The sequence below is a fragment of the Sus scrofa genome, chromosome 12 (assembly GCF_054392235.1).
Source record: "Sus scrofa isolate SSC_HxYL_T2T_F1_AM1 chromosome 12, Sscrofa_HxYL_maternal_Yorkshire_Landrace_v2.0, whole genome shotgun sequence".
Classification (NCBI taxonomy): domain Eukaryota; kingdom Metazoa; phylum Chordata; class Mammalia; order Artiodactyla; family Suidae; genus Sus; species Sus scrofa.
In genome coordinates, this window is record NC_139394.1 from 1,769,629 (window position 1) to 1,786,670 (window position 17,042).

The window sequence follows — 17,042 nt, forward strand, 5'->3', positions numbered from 1 at the left end:
TGCCATGGGCCGTGGCCTGGTGAAAAGAAGAGCTGGGCGTGTGCTCCCGAGGTTCCCACCAGGAACAAAGCAGGTGTGGCCAGCAGGACAGGGCGCCTCTGCGCATGCCCCGGAAGTGGCACCTTCAGCATCTTTCCCAACGCTTCACAACAGACCGCTGCTCCCCAGACAGCGGACACAGCACCTACCACGCCTACGGGGTGACAGCCACGAAGGCCACAGAGCCCGGAGGGAAAGCTCTGAAGGCGGATCAGAGCCCACTGCCCACACGAGTGAACGGGCGTTTTCATCTTCCGACTTGACCTCCCGAAAGCGCGGCTTATTCACCAGCTGAAGGATATCTGGGTTGGTCCAGCTTCTGGCGATTACGAATGAAGTGCGTGGGTTCTCGTGGCTCCTGGGTGTCTCGGAGCAGGACGGCTGGGCTCTAGGGCAAGTCCATGTTTAATTTACAAGGAACAGCCAAAGGTTTGCAAAGTGCCTGTGCCACCCTGCCTTTCACCCAAGCAAAGTCGGAGAGTTCCAGCTGCTCTGCATCTTTTTATTTTTTTTAATTTTTAAATTTTAAAAAAATTTTATGGCTGCACCTGCGGCATATGGAAGTTCCCAGGCCAGGGATTGAATCTGTGCTGCAGCAGCACCGGATCCTTTAGCCCACTGTGCTGGGCGCTAGACTAAACCCGCACCTCCACAGTGACTGGATTGGATTCGCTGCAGTTGGATGCTAACCACCATGCCTCAGTGGGAACTCCTGAGCATTCTCTACGTATACCGGACAGAAGACTTTTTTTTTTTTGCCTTTTCTAGGGCCGCTCCCGCAGCATGTGGAGGTTCCGAGGCCAGGGGTCTAATCTCCCTCTCTCTCTCCCTCTCCCTGCTGGAGACCAGTGGTCTCTCTCCCTCTCCTCAGCAACACAGGATCCGAGCCACATCTGCGACCCACGCCACAGCTCACGGCAATGCCGGATCCCTAACCCACTGAGCAAGGCCAGGGATTGAACCCGCAACCCCATGGTTCCTAGTCGGATTTGTTAACCACTGCGCCACGACGGGAACTCCTGGACAGATTTTTTATCGGCTATGTGCTCTGCAATTTTCCTCTGGTCTGTAGCTTGTGTTTTCTTGTTCTTAACGAGGTCATTCACCAAGCAGTCACCAATTTTGGTGAGGTCCAATGTGCCATTTTTTCTTGAGTGGCCTGTGCTTTTTGTGTCTCATTAAAGAAACCACTGCCTAACCTAAGGTCAGAAAGCTTTTCCTCGCGAAGCTTCATGATGGCAGGCTTCACATTCAGGGAGTGACTTGCTGTACAAAATGTCAGCTAGGGATGCAAGTTCTTTTTATTTTTGGCCAATGGGTGTCCAACGGCCATGGTGCCCCTCGCTCGGAAGGCTGTCCCCTGAACTGAGCGGTGCTTGCGCCTCCGTGGCGAATCGACAGGCGAGCCCAGGGGGGTCTATTTCTGGACTCCATCCTGTCCCAGTGATCTGTGTCTCCTCTCACCAATTGCACACGTCTTGATGACTTTGTGGTGAGCCTTGAAATCAGACAGCAAGCGGCCTCCGACTCTGCTCCATTTCAAAATGGTTTCGGTTATTTCAGTTTCTTTGCTTTTCCCCATAAGCTGAAGCACAGGCTTGTTGATGAAAAAGAAAACCAACAGAACCCACAGGGATTTGGAGGGAGCCCACGTTGATCCGGCGTCCCTCTGGGGAGAGCGGGAGCCCTGCCTGGCTTTACGGAGTCTGCCTTCCCGTGAACGGGGGCCTCACCGACTTGGGTCGTCTCTAATTCGCCCGCGTTGTGTATTTTTTTTTTTTTTTTAAGATTTACAGCCGCGTGTGTCATCTCAGGGGGGTGTTACTGTAAATGGTTTAATTTCAATTTCCAACTGTTCCTGAAGAAACAAATAGATTTTTGCATAATGGCCTTGTATCCTGCGGTCTTACCGAACTCTCTCACTCCAGCAGCGCCTTGCAGCTTGCAAACAATAACGCTGTCTGAGAAGAGCTCTCTGTTCCCTTCCCACGTGGACACATTTCCTTTTCTTGTCTCGCGCACGGAGGCCTCTGGGAGGGGAGATCGGACACCCCTGCCTTACAGCTGATTTTACAGAAAAAACACTATCCTTTATCGGAGAAAACACATGGGACTGGATTTGTTTGGTAGGCGCCCCGTATAGGAGCAAGGAGGGTTCCTTCTGTTTCCAGCTACCTAAGAGTTTTGATTTCGAATGGCTGTCGAATTCCATCCAATCCTTTTTCTGCAGCTGCTGAGATGACGGCTCAGTGTTTCTTTAGTCTGGAGTACTTCCAGTTGCGTGACGACTTGAAAAGTGCCGAGTCGACGCTGCCTTCTTGGGACAGATTCCACCTGGTCACCGGTGTCACCCATTCTAGGTACCGCGGCTTTGGATTTGTTCGCATCACGTCGGGGACCTGGGCCCTCGTTCCTGAAGAATGCTGCTTACAGATGCTATGCCCGTCAGGTCTTCGACCGGCCTCGCTATCCAGTGAGTCTGTCTCTGTACAACAAACCAGGAAGCAGTCATTCTCATTTTCCCATAAAGCTCTTTTTGTCAACAAAGGTTGTATTTTCGTCTGTTCCAAATTAGGGCAGCCCACCAGGTCCTCACGCAGGGACGGAGCTCTCGGCCCTTAACGGCTGTGTCCATTGCATGAATGCACCATTTTTAATTTGCTCTTTTAATCAGTATTCTCCTCTCTGTTCTCAACCTTTTGCCATTACAAATGACCCTGTAACGAGCATCTCTGGACATATGTCACCCCCACACGTACAGCAGTGGCTTCAGGTCTGCTTCTTGCAGTGGGGCTGCTGGTTTCCAGGGTGTCCCCCCTTCAGTTCAGACGACTGCCGCCCCACCCCAAGCTGGCATTTTTACCCCGCCAGTGGTACCTCCCATTTCTCCACACCCCAGTAACCCATCCTATGGATAAAAATCAATGTTTGAAATCTGCCAACTTGAGAGCAGAAAAAAAAAATCGTCTCACCTTTGGAATCAGAATAAATTTCAGAGTGTCTTTTGTGAGGCACAATAACAGACAGATCATTTTCAATATTATTTCTAAGGCAGACGTGCGCTCTGTAAGCCAACCAGAGAAGAGAGACGTGGTTTCATGACCCGAAGGAGACAGGCAGACCCGTAAGAAACCTGACCGTGAACTGGTAAAAAGCCAGCAAAACCTGCCATGACTGCATCCCACCAACCCTTAGCTGCACGAGACCAGTGACACTGGGCAGAACTTTGTCACCTGGTGAAGTGTCGTCACCCTTGAAGAGGTTTAGAGTCTGGGGTGCTTCTGTCCTTTTTGAGGCGTAAGCCTAACCTTCAGCTGTTTTCAGTTTGCATGTGAAGCAGGCTAATGATAAAAGTTCCTAATGCATCTTACTGCACAAAGGTGTCAGCAGATGATTAGTTAAATTAATAAAAGAAGGCCCTTGTGTGAACACCACCTGGAACAGTCGAAACACTTTTAAAAAGCAGTGAGATAAAACACGTCCTCAGCTGACGCTGGGAAAAGGTCTCTAACTCGGGTCTAAGGACGACGGCGCCAGTGCCAAGGGCCTCACACCGCAGCCGCGGCAGGAACTACAGACAGACCGTCGGCACCAGAACTGCGTCTCTGGCCCTAACGCCCAGACCCGGTCACTGCAAGCTGCGTCCAAGAGGGTCCGTCCCGGCTGGCGTGGCAGGGTCAGCGGAAACACGTCCACGCAGTCAGCAGCTGCTCCCCGACTCCTCCCGCGGGGCCAGCGGTGGGCCTTACTCCCTCGAGGACCCTCCTCCCCAGGTCCCCGTGTCGCGCGGCGGTGCCCACGCTTTAGCAGTCAGCACGACGCAGGGGGACAGACCACTGAGATGACAGGCTGTCTCCTCCAGGCTGGCGACATGCAGGCCCCTCCTGGGCAGGGACTCTGACACACCGCCAGGCAACACGCCTCCAGGGGGACACATCGCCAGGGGACACGCCTCCAGGGGGACACATCGCCAGGGGACATGCCTCCAGGGGGACACACCACCAGGGGACACGCCTCCAGGGGGACACATCGCCAGGGGACACGCCTCCAGGGGGACATGCAGAGGAACATAAGCGTTGGGGGCGGTTTACAGCTGTGTCTGAAGAGGAGGCACCAGCCCCGAGCAGGTGCCAGTTGTGGGTGTGCAGGTGAGTACACACAGGTCCCAACAAACCACAGCCCTCGCCCGACGGTCAGTGGTGGGCACGCGGGGAGGGCACGTCCATCTTGAGCCTGAGCCCTTGGTGCTGAGGGACAGGGGAAAGCCACGTTTATTTCTTGGTTTAAGAGAAACAAACGTGTTATCTACGCCACTTGTCCCTGGCGCCACAGGTAGGTGGCTGAGAACAGGCATCTCCAGAGACCCCACCGATGGCCGCTCACTCCCCAACCATGCCCCCCGCCCCCCGGCAAGTCACAGCAAGTCACCAGCCATGCCCACAGGCCACGTGTTGACCTCGCCTGCTGCCAGCAGGCGCCGAATCCGGGGGACGGCACTTCTGCCCACTCTAAACTGACCCTGCTTCCGGGTGGCAGGCAGCAGGTTTAAAGGCTCCCTCAGAATGGGCTGGGGGTTTGGGATGGAAATGTCATAAAATCAGGTTGTGATGATGGTGGTTCAAGTATAAATATAATAAAATTCACTGGCAAAAAACCCACAGGACCCCTCGCTGCCCACGGCACCAGTGACCAGCCGCTGCCCGGGCCGGACACCCTCGTCTCCCAGCCGGAGCAGCGGGAGGTCCGGTCTGCAGGCGGGCAGGTGAGCAGGACCAGGCTGAGCCTGGCGCCGACCCCACGCTTGGCTGATCACAACAGGCCCCAACCACCTCTTTGGGTCCTTCCGTTCGCATGTTTTTCTGACTGTGAAGGTACTTTGTGCTAAGTGAGAAAGTGCAGGAAGCACGGAAATGGACGAGACAAAACTCAGCCCCGGCACCGCGTGAGGATCTGTGCCCTCGCCCGTCTCCCGTGCCCAGATGCGACTGCAGCTGCTGCCTTCTGGGGCATGTGTGCCCTGCTTCTCTTCTGAAAATTCTTTCATCCTGAGCATTTCCTGATGCCATTAACTTCAAAGCTTCATTCTTTCACCGCTCCAATGCCAGCGCATAAACACTTCCCGCTCCTAGCCGCTCTCCTCCTGTCGGGCAGCTGGCGGCCCCAGTTTTCACTACTCAGAGGCCTCTTCTCCCCTGCAGCTCTGGGTCGGTAAACTGGAAGTTTGCTACCTGCCTCAGGTGCTGACAGCTACTATTTTGCGTTTTTTTTTTCTCTTTTCTTTTCTTTTTAGGGCCACACCCGCGGCACATGGAGGTTCCCAGGCTCGGGATTGAATCGGAGCTGTAGCTGCCAGCCTACAGCACAGCCACAGCCACTCGGGATCCGAGCCGGGTCTGCGACCTACACCACAGCTCACGGCAACGCTGGATCCTTAACCCACGGAGCAAGGCCAGGGACTGAACTGGCAACCTCAGGGTTCCTAACCTGCTGAGCCACTACAGGAACTCCTATTTTGTGTTTTTACAACGAGAACCAGTGTCCTGATGGGGAACCAGGAAAGCGGGAGAAAGCCTGTGATAGGTCCAAATCCTCTCCGTGGAAATTACCGGCGTGTGTGGTCTGAGAGGCCAGTAAGAAAAAGCTGCAGTTGCCAGTTCTCCCTCCCTCTGCGGGAAGAGGAAGCAGCTTTGGCAGAAGGTGACTTGGCCAGGAAAGACGACAACTAAGCCTGACAGCGCGCCCTGCACAGGGACGGGCATGAGGGATTCTGCCCCTACCGCGTGCCCTGTCCCACCTGTCGCCCTGAACGAGCGGCCTGCGCCTCTGCGGCAACAGGACACACACCACGTCATGACCTCGCAGGGTCAAAGCTGGAAGGCAGGTGAACCCCAGGCCCCGGACGGGTCTTTCCGAAGGCCAGCCAGCTTCGTCCGACAGGCCCGCAGTGGGGAGCAGCCCCCGAGGCCTGGGGACGGCACAGATGACCTTGCCAATCAAGACCAAAGGGCACACGTCACGGTGGCAAGCTCGGGAAAGGCAGACTTGTTTAGAGTCGGCAGGAAGGCCAAGGCAGTGCTTTTCTAAGTGGTAATGCCAGCCACCCGACGGCAGTGCAGTGGGGGGGCCAGGAGGCCGGCTGGCACAGCAGGCCCCGTGCAGCCCCGGAGCCGCCCCCTGGCTCGTGGGGCCCGAGGGTCGCCGCGAGCGGGCCGGCGGGGCCCGGGAGCCGCCACACGCTACCTTCATGACGGGCTGGGCAAAGTACCGCGCGCTCCAGTCGCAGAAGCCCGTCTGCATCGTGGCCGAGATGAAGCTCTTGTGCCCCGCAGTGTCGTCCGGGTCGTCGGCAGTCTTCAGGCGTTTGGAAAGGGGGAGAGAGCACAGAGCAGAGTCAGCCACCGCGTCCCGGGCCTCCTCGCGAGCTGTGGAGTGGCCGTCCCCGGAAGCAAGGCGGCTGGGGGCTCGGGCCTCTGGGACAACTCCATGCTCCCTCACCTGTGGCTCTGGTGACCAGGGAACCCCGACCGTCAGAGCCCGAGCCTCCCGGGGGCTGGCCGAGGTGGCTGGGAAGCACCCCCACAAGGCCTCTGCTACCTGGTCCTGCGGCCTCTGCGCCGACCAGGCCGGTCACACACGCACCGAGCCTGCCTGCCCCGCTCGTGGCCGGCACGGGAAGCGCCTCACAGAGGAGCCCCCACCCGGGGAGGCTCCCTCCGCGGAAAATCCCACAGATGCCGGGTGGGCGGGGCCAGCAGCAGGTGTGGTCACCTGTCTGCCCTCAACGCCCGCTTCCAGCTCCAGGCAGCCGCGACACACGCTGGTCCCTGGCGAGCTGAGTCATCCCCGCACGTCCAGGACGCCCTCTCTAGACGGCGCCTGGCTGGACGGCGGTGCCCACCCTGTTAGGGCTTCTCAGAGCCCCGACACGGTGCCAGCTCCTCCCCTTCCCGAAACGTCTGGGTCAGCTCAGGGGCAGAGCCGCGCGGCCTGAGAGGCGTGCTCGGCGTTGATGGAAAAAGCAAAGCACCGTCAGCACGGACGCTTCCGCGGAGGGGCCGCCACGCGGGGTGGAGGCTGACGCTGTTCACCGGGAAGGGAAAGGCTCCACGCGCTGCCACCTGGGAGCTGCCAGGACGAGCGAAGCCAGGACAAGGGGGCAGCCGGGCTCCGAGGAGGGCCCGCAGCGCCCGAGCCGTGAGCATCCGTACCTGGTCCGGGCCCTTGTCGAACATCTTGCGTGTGCGGGGGAACTGGTGGGAGTGGGGCGTGTACTGCACCCCCACAGGGCCCGCGGCGCCCGGCCGGCCTGGCGGCAGGTCTCGGCTGACCGGCTGCTTGGCCACGTCGTTGGTCAGGCTGGAGCTGCTGGTGCTGGACGTCGGCGGGGAGCCTCTGCCGTCGGGGAAGGAGAAACGCTGTTTCACCCAGAGCCCGTCCCTTTGAAACGAACCCCTAAGCAACCTCTGCTGGTAGTGCCCCCATCCCCAGATCCTGCCCACGGCCCAGTGCCATCAGCTTGGAACGTCCTCAGTTGCCCAGTGCTGCCGTGACGGCCAAAGCCCAGCTGCCGACGCTGAGTTAACGGCCCTTCTAGCTTCTGCCTGGGGAGAGGTTCTAAGGACCGTCTCCCCTGAAAACTGCGCAGGCGGGGGGCCAGCTCGGCCAGGACTGCGAGTCGGCCGGGCGCTCAGGCAGGGTGCGGGCACGTCTGCCCCCGGGACTCAGTGCTCGGCCATGTGGACCCTGATTAAGAGGAGGGTGCCACCGGCTGGCACCCACGGGGATGGGGGGGTCAGGTTCTGCTCGCAGCGCTGCAGACGAAGGTGGGAGAGGGCCCTGGGAAGCGGCTCAGATGTGGGGGAGCGTCTGCGGGCTGGAGCGGGGGCACGAGGGAGGGGCGTCCGTGAGCCTCCCAGGCCCGGAGCAGGCCGCCCCACTTACCCCGCCTGGTGGATGTGGATGCCCTTGTTGGTGGGGCTGGCGGGTGCCGACTGCGTGAGCGAGGAGGCGGTGAGGATGCGCTGGGGCCGGGCGTTCATTGTGGCCTGGGGGGCAAAGGGGCAAGTCAGCTGGCAGTCGCGGTGACGCCGCCGGGGCACGACACAAGTCCAGGCGGGAGCTGCTTTGTGCGGCTTCCAGGAGGCAGAAAAGGCCTGTGGGCGAGGACGCGGCACCGCCACCGCCGCAGTCGCCCTGCAGACAGTGAGGCCTCCTTTTCTGGAAGGTATTCGCCTGGTCCAGTGAGGCTCCAGGGACAGGCCCTTGAAACGCTGTCACAGAGCTGAGCCGGGACTCACGGGGAGTGGGGTCCGAGGTGGGGAGTGGGGTCCGAGGTGGGGAGTGGGGTCCGAGGTGGGGAGTGGGGTCTGAGGTGGGGAGTGGGGTCCGAGGTGGGGAGGAGGCCCCCCCTCCGGGCCCTGGCTGCTGTGCTGCATTTTGGGGCAGGCTGGAAACAAGTTCCGTCCGGGCCCTTCCTCCCGGGGTCCTGCTCAGGCCTGACCGTCCCCCAGGGAGGGTCTGCACCAGCCTGAGACGCCCTCTAGGATGGAGTGGCTTTGTTGTGAGTTTTTAAAACAGAGAAGGGGAGGGAGCTCCCGGCGTGGCTCCGTGGTTAACGAATCCGACGAGGAACCATGAGGCTGTGGGTTTGGTCCCCGGGCTCACTTAGTGGGTTAAGGATCCTCTTGCTGTGAGCTGTGGTGTGGGTCGCAGACGAGGCTCGGGTCTGGTGTGGCTGTGGCTCAGGCAGCTGTAGCTGTGATTAGACCCCTAGCCTGGGAACCTCCATATGCCGTGGGTGCGGCCCTCAAAAGACAAAAAGACAAAAAATACAAACACAAATAAAAAAGCAGGGAGGAGGAAACGTTAAGCAAGCGTGTCACTGCTCAGCTGCTGGTGATCCCCGGGGCCAAGTTCCTTCCGGGACGCGGACGGGCCTGCTGGCTCTGGACAGCCAGGGTGAGCAGTCAGAAAGGGCTGGCGCTACGGCGGGGCCACCTCTCTGGTGGGAAGAAACCTGGAGCAGGCCCGTTAGGGTGGCTGGTGCCTCAAAGGCGGGGTGACCCCCGAGAGAAGGGTGGCGCCTGGACCTCCGAGGGGTGACGCTCCAGGGGCCCTCGGACTGGCTACGTACAGAGCACCCTGCCTCTCTGGACTAACTGCTCCGCAGTTAGGGACGCTGTGCCTACGTTCAGAGAGAAAACCATAGGAGTTCCCGTTGTGGCACAGCGGGAAGGAATCCGACGAGGAACCATGAGGGCGCAGGTTCAATCCCTGGCCTCCCTCAGTGGGTTAAGGATCTGGCGTTGCTGTGAGCTGTGGTGTAGGTTGCAGACTCAGCTTGGATCCCACGTTGCCGTGGCTGTGGTGTGGGCTGGCAGCTACAGCTCCGATTCGACCCCTGGCCTGGGAACCTCCATATGCTTCGGGGGTGGCCCTAAAAAAAAGAAAAAGGAAATTACAGAAAACTTAACAACCAACACAATACCAGTGTGGCCCAGGCAATCCCGCAGTTTGAAACAAAAACGGTAAGAGCTGAATCATAACCAGCCTTTCAAAAATGGCTTTTATTTTTTAAATTTTTTTGTCTTTTTGCCTTTTCTAGGGCCTCACCCATTGCATACGAAGGTCCCCAGGTGGGACCTTCTGGTGTTTATTTTTGGAATCATTAAAGTTGTTTGTTTTGCTTTGGTATTTAAATTATTTGGCCAGCTCTACCCACCCCCCCGACAGAGCCTCAGAGCCTGAGGTCCCTTGAGAAGTGGAAGAAGCGAAAAGAAAATCAAGTTCAGAGCCTGTAAACCTGATGCTCGTCTCCTTATAGCGTCTGCAGAGTCAGCGGGCGGCGACTGGGGACAGAGCTCTGGGGCCGAGGTGAAGACGGCAGCAGAACCACAGAGTTTCAAATGCCCCGGAGCACAGGGCTCCGCCTCTGCTGGGCCGTCGTGACGCTGTCCCCGGAGACCCCGCCGCCCCTCCAAAGAGGTGCCCAGGGAAGAAGCGAGTGGACGGGGTGACCACGGGCCAGAGGCAACGTGGCCTCGCGGGCCCTGCTCCAACGCATCCCCGGGATGGCGCTGCTCGCGGCTCGCGGCAGGTATCTGTCTGGAAACCCTGAGAAGTGGGCCCGCTGCCCGTGGGGGGGCCCCGCGACCAGGGACCCAGCCTCGGCTTTCAGGCTCAGACAAGGCCTCTTTGCCCAGGGCATCCTCTCTGTGCCGCAAACAGCCACTCCGCAGACGCGCTGCGTGCGGGGCTGCAGCGGATGAAGGGCGGGAGGTGGCCACGCAGAGCCGGGATGTCAGGCTGGGCTGGCTGTACACGGAGCACGGAGCTCGGGGCTGCGAGACCCCAGCACCCAGCCTGGCCCCGTCGGCCTCCACGCCCCACCGTTCCCCACTCCCGACCCCGTGCGGGAGTCGCTGGCCCAGCCAGCCGCCGTGCCCCGATGAAGGCCCGAGAGACGTTCCCTTCCCGACAGGCGTGGGGCCCGAGGAGGAAGGGCAGTGGCAGGAGGCCCTGACTTGGGCCACAGCTCGGCCCCTCGGAGGGCGGCAAGCATCTTGTTAAATTCAGATCCCGGGTCCCATGCGCCCTCTCAGCCCCGTGCCAGCGCAGACACGATCACGGGGACCCTCGCCCACGCGCCTGGGCTCCCTGCCCCCCCCCCCCCCAAGCAGGTCACGGGCGTCTCTGTAACAGGGCCCGCGGCCGCGGCGAGACACCTTTCCGACTCCAGCCCCGAGTGCGCCCTGTACCCTGCGGTCCTTCAACGAGAACACGCCTCACGAGGCCCAGGCAGGAGAACCAGCCCACGGAGACGAGGCTGACCAGGAGGGGGAGTCCCAGTCGGATCTGGAGGCGGCCAGGGTTTGGGACCAACGGAGGTGCTGGCTGCTCTCCCTGTGGGCACGGAGTATCTCAGGAAAGCCCCTGTTCATTCAAGGATCAGGATTCACATGCACGGAGGCGACCCCCAAAGGGAGTGTGGGCAGCTAGCTCCGGGCTGAGGGTGAGGCAGAGCCCAGTGGTTGCTGGGTCGCCGAGAACAGACACCTGCAAGAGCGTGACTCTCCTGATCTCAAAAGCAGGTTTTCTGTACACCTAGATGAAGAAGACGAACTTCCCTTCGGGACTCTAAGTTAAGTCCTAGCTGGAACTCACCCTCAGCCACGGTGACGGCTGTGATGAACCAGCAGTAGTCGGGAGCGCGGCACTCCGGGGGCCTGGGCACCCTCGCTGCTCGGCCCCATGGGAAGAGAGCTGGCCTCCCAAGGTCGGGCCGGGACCCAGCGGAGGCTCCCTTTCACAGAACCGACCACGGAGGACGACGTCCACCTCGAGTCGACCGCCCCGGAGTCACGCAGGCCGCGCAGCGGACGGGCCCTGCAGGCGCCTGCGTTTGCCCTTGCAGGTGGGGCTACCAGGACCCCGTGTGCCGCGGCAGGGAGCTCGAACCCGGGCAGATGCTGGAGCCGCCACGTAAACGGTGGTAGCACAGGACGGTAGTTCCCTGAACTTCTCCTGAAAGCCTAAAACTTTCTCAGATGCTATTAAGAAGGGCTGCCCTGTAACATCCATTATTGATCTCTCTTTTAGTGTCCCATTCACAAAAGATTAACTGCATGTAAACTGTTCAACTTCCAGAAACAGCTGGAAAACCAGGAAAAAAAATGTAAAAAGAAGCAGCTGTTGGGAGTTCCCGTCGTGGCGCAGTGGAAACGAATCCGATGAGGAACCATGGGAACCTCCATAGGCCGCAGGTGCAGCCCTAAAAAGACGAGGAAAAAAAAAAAAAAAAAAGCAGCAGCAGCAGTTTTTGGACACTGGGCACCAGGCACCACAGGTCCGTGAGCTCCGCGAGGCGGGGAACCAGCGCCCAGCTCACCCCTGCAGGTGGTGTCCTGAGACCCGGCTGTGGGTGGGGAAGGGCACAGGGCAGAGCCGGCAGCACGGAGGAGTGGCTGGAAGCTGCGGGACAGGGTGGAGAGGGCTTCCGGGGGCCCCTTTCTGCCAGGCGTGGGGTGAAGACCCACGAGGTTGGGGAAGGACCTGCTGACCGGCCAAGTGGTCCCCAGAGCCCATCACAAGGACTGGGAGAGCTCCCAGTCCCCGAAGAGGAAGGACCAAAACCAAGACCTGCGCTTCCTTCTTAAGGAACCAGAGTCAGAAGAGCAGCATAACAGTAAGCGGAAGAAATAAAGAAAAAAGTCAACACAAGGAGGAAAACCAACAGGGAAACACAGGTGACCCTCAGACCACACAGGTTTGGACCGCACGGGGCCACTGACACGTGACTGCCCATAAACACACACAATTCAGGGATGCAGAGACAGAGTACAAAGGGCTGTTTTTCCACTGTGGGGGGTCGGGGGGGGGGGAGGTCACTGTGCTAACGGAACCAAAGGCTGGTTTTTCGAAGAGTTTCCTTTAGCCAGGATGGCCACGAACGGGAGAAGCTGTCCTGCACTGGTGCAGGGACACAGGCGGGGCCATCACTACAGGTCAGCCAGACGCCCTCCCCTGGGGCCCGAGGCCCCGACGCGGGCGGACACAGTGACCACAGCCCCGCAGAGGCGACACGTACCAGGGTTCGGACGCAAGCGCCCGCTCAAAGTGTCTGGCCCGGGGAGAGGCGCCCACGCACCTTGCAGGCGATGCTGTTGAGCACCCTCATGGCCAGGTCGGAGACGTCCGGGTAGGGGTCCGCGGCCAGGTGCAGCAGGACTCTCCAGATCTGCGTGTAAACGCTGTTGAACGAAACGCCTGGGGAAGAGAAGCAGGAGAGGTCTCAGCGACGAGGAGCTGCCGCTGTAGGCCGGGGCGGCTTCCGGGCCAGCTCCCCGTTCTGAAAACCCTGCCTCGGATCAGGACGGAGGCCGCAAAGGGCTGGGACTCTGGGAGGCTCTGGGCTTGTTCGTCTGAGGAGGGGCCCGGAGAGTTGGGACTGGCAGGTGGGAAGCAGGCTTGACCACAGGATCCCGCGTCCTGAGGCTGAATCTTTCCCGAAGGAAAGTCAGAGAGGGCGGGACCCCCTCGCAGGCCCTGGCTGACTGGAGAGTGCCACCCAGCCCCAGGGTGGCACCAACTCAAGGCTGAAGATGCCCAGGAGCCGCGTGGCCACACGGGTGCTGTGTGTTGGCTGAGAGGCCCCATCCGCACCTCACTCTGGCCTGCTCGGGGCGTGTGGCTCCCAAGTTGCCTCATGTGCTGTCTTGCCCCGAGTTCCAGATGTGGGCAACCTGCCCTGAGACCCGGGACCCTCTGAGGGTGCTCTGTGCCGAGGGCCTGCCCGTGCCCGGGGCGCCGTCCTCCCACGCGCTTTAGTGCAAAACCTTCCGACTCGCAAATGCCTCACCTGCGGCAACCGTCCAGATTTAGTTTGAGGGGCTGTCTGTAACGTCCACCCCAAATCTCTGCAGGGAGGTTTCCTAGAAGCTGCTTTCCCGTCCCAGCAGACGGGCTGCCACTAGGAACCTGCCCCGCCACGGACGGGCCGTCAGGACACTGCTGCTTTCTGTCTCTTTAAAGAGGAGGAGCGTGCGACGCGCTCCACACGCTCTGCTGACGGCTCCCTGATTCCTGACCTACGAGGACCTGGAGCCACCAGGACGCGGGTGCAGCCCCTCGGGGGGGCTGTGGGCTGAGCGAGCTCAGGGCACTGAGTCTGGTGCTCACCCAACTCCCCATAAGCACTGAGAGCCTATTTTCATGTCTAGACTGAAAGCAATAAAAGAGCGTAACTAATGGGTTTTTGCATTTATTTTGCAGAGCAGTGGCCACAACCTTCTAAAGGGCATCAGCTGTAGAAAGATTCGCTCAGCATTCATGGCCAAGCCTAGGCCGCAGTCATCCCTCAGAGATGGCAGGGCAGCTGGGAGAAGGAAGGCAGGGCTGCTGGAGGGGGGAGCTGTCACCTGCCACCTTGGTCTCAGGGCCACCGATAAGGACACTCTTGTCAGGGACGTGGGGCCGGCGCCTCCCCAGGAATCGCCCCTGGGCCACTGCCTTCGCCTCCCAGGGAGGATCCGGCTCACTTCCTCCCTCACCTGCTGGACGGAGCCCTGGCTGGAGCCGGCAGTGCGTCTGTGCAGCCACAGCCCCTTCTGGGTGCCCCCCACCCCCATCCGTTCCCACCCGACATGCTTAGCGGTGCCTTGGAGGGATTTTGGCCACAAAAACGTAACGAACGTTGTGACATCAAAAACGGTGCTGCTGGCTCTCACCGCCTTCCCCCTCTGAGAAGCCACCAGACGCTGGGCGTAGCGCCTTCTGCCCGCGGTACGCGGCTCCTCGCCTCTTCCTGATGCCCAGAGCGCAAAGTCTCCTGCTGGGACTTCCTGACGCCAGGCAGGTGGGGGGCAAGGGGGGGTGCTACTGCTTGGCCACAGTCGTGGACACAGGGACCCCCGGCCACCGTCCAAGGCTCCGAGGCCAGTGGGGGCCAGACGCCAACCACAGAGCCCGGTCTCTCTCTTTCTCTCTCCCGACCACAGAGTCTCCAAGGGAGGGTGAGAACTTGAACCCAGCTTCACACCAAGTCTACGTTTAGGCATCGAGAGCACACAGCCCAGGGAGGGCAGGGTCCTGGGCCGGGTGCCGAGGTCGAGGCCTGGTTATTCCCTCCCCAGCACCAGCTGTCTTAGATCCATCACTGCCAGAATGTTTTCAATGGGAGAAACTCGGGAGTTGCTGCTGTGGTGCAGCGGAAACGAACCCGACTAACATCCACGAGGATGAGGGTTCGATCCCTGGCCTCGCTCAGTGGTCAGGGATCTGGCCTTGCCGAGAGCTGTGGTGTAGGTTGCGGATGCAGCTTGGATCCGGCGTTGCTGTGGCTGTGGTGTAGGCCGGTAGCTGCAGCTCTGATTAGACGCCTAGCTTGGGAACCTCCATATGCTGCGGATGCGGCCCTAGAAAGCAAAAAAAAAAGGGAGGGGGGAGAAACTTCATTGAGGTTGTAGAGAATTCGGCCGGGACTGGCTGGGCACTGCTGGGTAGGGAGGGGGCGCGGGAATGGGGAGGGGAGGCCGTCCAGGCCTCCCTCGGGCCGGCGGCTGGCAGGGGGTGGTGGTGGTGGGCGCAGCTTTGCAGGAAAGGCAGCTCCGTGAGGGCGTCAGCCAGAGGGGTCCATGCAGAGTGGACGCTGGGAGGACCTGCCGCGGTCTGGACGGGGGACCGGGAGCGAGAGCTGAGGCCAAGCCTGGGGTGCGGGGGCCCAGAAGCAGAGAGGACCCACGGGAGGCCGCATGGAGGGTGGAAGGAGGCTGAGTCGTGAGAAACACACAGATGCAGACACCAGGGAATGTTCCAGACGTGGCGACACAGACCGGGACCCAGCGCAGATTCACAGCCACCAGCAGACGCGTGCTTGGGCCTGCGGGAGCCACGTGGGGACAGTGCCGCCCTCAGCAGCGGGACCTCGAGGGCCCTGGACACGGTGGAGGGGGCGGGAGGGATGCTTCCCGGGAGGGGGCCGGACTAGACGGCTGCTCTGGGTGCAGGGGCTGTGAGAACCACACGCGACATCCCGTCAGAGGGGCTACAGAGGCCGCTGCTCTTTGGTTGGGATGAAAGAAAAAACCGGCTTTAAACACGCGAATGCTGCACGTAACGGGAGGCTGCGCAGGCTATGAGCTTTAAACACGCGTGTCAGCGCCGCGGTTCCAGCGCCCCTTTGGCGGCAGCTCACGTCCGACCCCACTCAGGACTTCAGAAGTGCCCACCGCACACAGAAAACTCAGGTTCCCCCCGTAAAAGACGCTCAGGCTTCCTGCCAGAGAGGGGCCCATGCTGTGCGTCCCAAGTCCCGGGGGACACGAAAGGCGAGTGGCGGGAGGCGCCGAGCTGGGGCCTCTGGGCTCTCGTGGCCTCAGGTGAAACACCGCGCTGTCTCCCTTCCGCCTCCAGGCCAGGGCCAGGGACAAGAGCGGTATTTACTCGTGGAGACGGAGCTGAGTTCCAGACGGGGCCGGCCCCCGACCCCAGGCCCCCGGGCTGGGCATCCGCAGCCACAGGGCCTCAACCTCTGCATTCTCACCAGCGCCCGGGGGATGCCCGGGAAACGGGACCCTCCGACAAAAGCTCTCGACGGCTCTGTGGCCGCATGACTCGCCTCCTTCCATCCGACCAACGGGGCTCAGGCTTCTGCAAGCTCAGGAGACCCCGCCTGACTTGTTACAAACGTTCTCCTGATGGTCGGCCACGCGCCTGAGCAGAAACCACCCGAGAGGCAGGGGTGCGGGACGTGGGAGGGGAGGCCGTGATCAGGACGAGGCCTGGGGACGGCAGAACAGAAGCAGGAGACCGCTGGGAAAAGCTGGGACGTGCCAGCCGGAGGGGACGTGGCTGGGGCACAGCGAGGCTTGGGGCGGGGAGCCGGGCTGCGGAGGCTCTGAGGAGCTGAGGGCTGGGAGGGGCTGGGACACGGCGGGGGGTCACGGCAAAGGTGGCGGAGGGGCGGGAGACCCCCGCCTCTGTGTGCCAACTTCTCCTGCACGCCCACGCGCTGGGCACTGAGGAACGTCTGTTGGGCTGAAAGGACCTCCACGTGCCGAGAAGAGCAGGTGGCCCCTGCTGTCCCCGCGGGACGCCCCTGGAGCTGAAGGGCGAGCATGAGTCCGGCTCCTACAGGCCTGTGGGCCAGCTGTGGCCCGGCTGCACCCAGCCGGCTGCTTGCTTTTTTGGCATGGCTCACAAACTAGGGAAGGTTTTTACACTTTTTAAGTGGTTGGGGAAAAAATATCTAAAGAAAAATAATGTTTGTGGTACTGAACATTTTATGAAATTCAGATTTCAGGTCATGAGGAAAGCTTGCTGGAGCGTGGCCAGCCCCCTTGCTCACGTGCTGTGTGTGGCGGCTGCAGAACCACAGGGGCTCCCACCCAACAAACAGAACGTTCACTATTCTCTTTCACGGGGCAAGGTGGAAGGCGGCAGCCACCTTGACTTGGGGGTGGAGGGCTCAGCGGGGGCTCCGCCGGCCATTCGCGGGAGCTCCTCAT

At 60.6% G+C, this 17,042-nt stretch overlaps 1 protein-coding gene across 48 annotated transcripts in view; it reads right to left on the reverse strand.

Annotated features, from left to right (window-relative positions):
• Positions 1 to 17,042, reverse strand: part of RPTOR (regulatory associated protein of MTOR complex 1) — a 309,620-nt gene that overhangs the window by 18,359 nt on the left and 274,219 nt on the right. For all 48 annotated transcript variants that reach the window (XR_014820511.1, XM_084983236.1, XM_084983251.1 and 45 more), the window contains 4 exons: positions 12,686 to 12,804; positions 7,981 to 8,084; positions 7,248 to 7,431; positions 6,280 to 6,390 (listed from right to left, as the gene is read on the reverse strand). Coding sequence is in view for 47 of the 48 variants with exons in the window: in XM_084983236.1 (XP_084839362.1) it covers positions 6,280 to 6,390; positions 7,248 to 7,431; positions 7,981 to 8,084; positions 12,686 to 12,804 (518 nt within the window). In the remaining variant the exon portion in view is untranslated. The remainder of the gene's footprint in view (positions 1 to 6,279; positions 6,391 to 7,247; positions 7,432 to 7,980; positions 8,085 to 12,685; positions 12,805 to 17,042) is intronic.